Source organism: Lipotes vexillifer, unplaced genomic scaffold, assembly GCF_000442215.2.
Source record: "Lipotes vexillifer unplaced genomic scaffold, Lipotes_vexillifer_v1.1 scaffold71, whole genome shotgun sequence".
In the NCBI taxonomy this organism is placed as follows: Eukaryota; Metazoa; Chordata; class Mammalia; order Artiodactyla; family Lipotidae; genus Lipotes; species Lipotes vexillifer.
The window spans coordinates 6328584-6332894 of NW_006793703.1; the positions used below are offsets into that span (position 1 = coordinate 6328584).

At 52.9% G+C, this 4311-nt stretch overlaps 1 protein-coding gene across 1 annotated transcript in view; it reads right to left on the reverse strand.

Annotated features, from left to right (window-relative positions):
* The window catches only part of DENND2A (DENN domain containing 2A), a 104333-nt gene that overhangs the window by 20266 nt on the left and 79756 nt on the right, over nt 1-4311 (reverse strand). The window contains exon 14 of the mRNA XM_007466620.1: nt 3240-3388. Within this exon, the coding sequence (XP_007466682.1) occupies nt 3240-3388 (149 nt within the window). The remainder of the gene's footprint in view (nt 1-3239; nt 3389-4311) is intronic.

Sequence of the window (4311 nt, forward strand, 5' to 3'; positions counted from 1 at the left end):
CCCACCGCAGACCACGGAGGCCTGCTCCGCTTCCTCCTTTGCCCTGGAGCCAGCTGACCTTGTCTGAATCCAGGCCCTCCCACTGACCCCTTCCTTGAGCAAAGTGACAACCTCCGTGTGCTTTTTAGCTTCCTACTAATAGAACCTAACTAACTGAGTTGTCAAGAGCCTGAGAGAATACAGGCCAAACCCTTAGAGGAGCCTGGCCCAGGGCAGCTTCCAGCGTTCCCTGCTCTCACGGTTGCACTGCTGTTATTCTCATCAGGTTCGCTCATGCTGTGTTTCTTTCTCTTCCTGCCTCAGAGCTCTCAGGGCCTTTCTTTCTTTATTTCCCCACCTCTTCAGGTCCACATGGAACTAGTGTTGGATGCAAAGATAATTTATTGGGCAAGAGAGAGAACACTTTGAGCTATTTGTAACAGGACAATCATGGGCTGCTTCTGGGGACCATGAGACACAGAAGCCCATGAGACACTGAAGCCCTAGCAAGTCAGAGCTCCGAGGGGCCGGTCCCAGACAAGCCCTTGTTTCCTAAATGAGGAGACCCGGGGCCAACAGCTGAGGATGTTCAGGCCTCCTCCCTATCCGGGAAGACCCCTCTTGTGTGATGAGAGATGGACGTGCAAGCCTGAATGTTGTAAAGGGTCTAAACATGTAACTCAGGTGTTTTATACGCACATGCATGCACAGGCACACACTAATTAGTGCACCATGGCCTGGCTCTGGACCCAAAGAAGGCGCCAGAATTATCCATATCCCTGCCCCCGCCTCCTCCCCTACAAAAACCCCGTCTCCTCAGTGCGCCACGTCTGGCAGCTGCTGCAACAGAAAACAGCCAGTGGGCAGTAAGGGCCCTATGGCGAGAACGGCGTGCAGCAGCTACAGCTGACATTTTACGCTCTCGTGGGTGTTTGCTGCTTGAACAGACTAAATCTCTCTGGGCAGAGTGCCAGGCACCATGGCAGGTGGGGTGATGAGAGAAACTCCCAAGTCCCTCTAATCAGAACACCGCGGTGACTTGTCTCCTGCCAGAGCAGGAGGGGAGGGGGCTGGGAGGACCGACCAAGACCCAGGGCAAGGCAGGCTCCATTCTCAGGGATGGGGTCCCTTCACCGTCCACTGTCTCTCATTACAGCAGCTCCGTGTGAGGGGATGCCCAGAGTTCAACCTGTCAACCCAGAAATCTGTCCAGGGACAAGGTAGAGGTGGCCAAGTCCCTTCCCAGACATCTCTGTCCTAAGTACTTCCCGGTGTCTTGGTGCCCTGAGCCTCTGACACATGCCCTCTGTTGCCCTGCAGGGATGCACTGGTCTTTGATGAGGCTCCCCTCCCTTTCTGTTCCCAGCTTCTCTTTCATTGTACCTTCATGAGAAAGACAGGTGATACTTTCTGTTCTCCTTCCCCCTGAAGAAAGCCTGGATTAGGGCGGGGGCCACAGGCCCTGGTGGCCACTCCTCTAGAGGCATGCCCACCTTCTCAGACATTTTCTCAGGCTGGACCCTTCCCAAGCCTAACATCTTTAAACCAGAAGCAAGAGCCTCAAGGGACTGTTTGCCCCATCTCCACTCCTGGTAAGCCTTCTACTCCTTGCCTAGGTCTTTCTGAGATCCATCATTTTCCCCTCCCCCAAAGGAAAGCCTGAGAATTCTACAACTAAAGACCGTGGGGGAGTGGGGGATGGTAGGGCTTCCAGAGAATACAGACAGTTACTCGAGTGCCGGTGAAATCCCATCCTGGTCACGGAAGGGTTATTTCTCAGCCTTAGCTTCCAGGGCCCTAACCCAGAGAACTCTCTGGTCCGAATTCCCCAGTGCCCAGGGAGCTTGGAGAGCTGCCTGGCGCCCAGCACCAGCTGCAGGCTATAGGCAGGGCCTGCTTCCTGAGCTGACAAAAGTACACAGGGAGTACAATAACTATGACATTAAAAGTGAATAGCTAGCTCAAAGGCAGGGTGGGAGCAGCCTGGGAGTAGCCAAGTGGCTGCCGTCCAAAGAGTAGCATCATCAAGGTGACCAGATGGGCTTCGGTGGAGAGAGGGCTGGATTCCATTTCCCACCACGCGTCCTGAGGGACCCCACATTCATACACCTTGTCCTTTCCATTCTTCTTTCCCTTTTCGTCTTCCTCCCTTTTGTTTTCTAGAGTTGAGAGTCATATTTCCTCTCCAAACCACAGTTCTCCAATTTTTGTGTTTTGGCATTTCTTCTTTCCAGATGGACTCTCAGCTGGCCTCCCTGACTCTCCTGGTAGGTTGGCCCACCTCTAGCTGGGCCCCATATCTCAGCCCTTCCTGGAATTGCAGCCACCACTTGTGCAACTATGTCCTCAGTTCCAAAGAGAGGAAGGCTCTGATTTGGTATTTTGAAATGATGAAAATGCCAGGAATTTTTTTTTTTTTTCTTTTTTAAAGTTCAGAATTAACCCAAATCCCTACCCGCATCTCCTTCAGGATCTTCTTTGATTTGTGGCCTGGGCTTTGCAAATCACTGAATGTGACCACGAGGATGTGGGTGCATCCTACTGGGCAGTGAGTTTGTGTGTGTGATTTACGTTAGAACTGAGAGGAAGGGATGCCTTAGGCTGTGTCTCTGCTTTCCACCACGGGCCTGCAGCCCTCCAAGAACCGGGCCTCGCCCATCTCTGCCAGTTCCTGGCTTTCCTCTGGGCTTTTCTCTCTGCTCAGCTACACTGAACTGCTTTGCAAGTTCCTGAAGGCGATGCTCTTGGCCTCCCGTCTCCCTGCCTTTGTACAGACAGCTCCTTTTGCCCGGAATGTGCCTTCTACTTGCTCTTCACCTTAAGACACAGGGAACTCGCCTCCTCTGGGAATGAGCGCCCTCCTCGGTCTCCAGAATGCTCTGCCTCTAGTCAGCCTTTACAACATGCTGCTGGGTGGTCTGTTTACCTCTCCATTCCCTGCCTTGGACTGAGGCCTCTTTGAGAACAGCTCTGTGTCTTTTATGCCTCTTTCCTTAGCACATGGAAGGGTGCCCAGCACAAAGCAGAATGAGTGAAAAGTAGACCAAGTACCAGAAAAGTAGTGCACAGAAGCGCAGGCTCACCTCACTTTACACAACTGGTGTGCCTCACAAACCTCCAGCCTTAGTTGTCCACTGACTCACACCCCTTCTTCAGAGAAGCTGCCTCTGCAATCGCAGGCAGTCCCCACCCCACAGATTCCAGACAGTGTGAGACGCCTGCCGCTCAAACACCTTAGCAGGAGTAGCCACGGGTGGTACCTGAGCTTGTCTGCGATGAAGATGACCCTCCTTTCCAGAAGCAGGGAGGCAAAAACACAGAGCAGGTGTCGGACGCTGAGACAGGAAAAGAGAGACTCAAAGTCCACGTGTTCGAGCCGGGAGTCCAGAGGGCGGCACAGTTCAATGACCTGCCAGGAAACAGGAGTAGCATGAGGGGGGCCAGGTCTCTCACACGCAGTGCAAACCCGGGGCTCTGCGATCTGCAGCAGGGGTGGCCCACTGCCAGTGGAAAAGGGAACAGTTTGGAGAAGACTCGCAGAAGAAGACTTGCTTCAAAGCACTAAGCTCGGCATTTCATTTTCCTGTACTATAATTCCGCATTAGATCTACTGTTTTCCAGTTCTTCTATTTCCCTTGTTCTTGGGAGGTGTGTTTGGTAGGGACTCAGTCTCATAGCTGCGTGTGAGGACAGTTTGGACGGAGGTGGGAAGAGAGGACTGCAGAACAAGAGGCCCTCGGCCCAGGATGGTTGGAGACCCTCCTTGTCGATAACATATCTGGAGCCCACACAGGGAGTTCTATGACTGTTGAGGTCCTGTCCCTCGCAGTCCCACAGCAAAGTGTCTCTGTCTCACAGGGGAATCACAGGCTCATGCAGAAGGACCAGCAGATCCAAGCACCTCTTTCAGGACTCACCTCCTCTAGAAGGTGATTCTTAATGAACTCAACCCCATTCCAGCCCCTTCCCAGTGATGGCTCTTTCAGCTTGTATGCTTAGTGTGCGTTATCTCCTCACTCCATACTTGCTGAAATGTTCCTGAGTTCAAGTCATTACTCATGTGCAGGTTTTTCTTTTTAAATAGCTGACTCCTTCTTGGTGAGCAGAGACTGGCTTCTACTGTTAGCACGGCACCTGCCTGGTGCTGCCCACACAGTGGGGCTCACTAAGGTTGACACCCCCATGGCCAAGCCACCTGCATCTGTAGGGGTAGTTTAGGATTCTCCAGCAACAGGGAGACTGCTCCTCTCTGTGCTGGGAAGTTGGGTTGTTCCAGAATATCTCAGACACATCCTCATCCTTCCCTTGTCCCCAGAGGTGACCTGCTCTTCC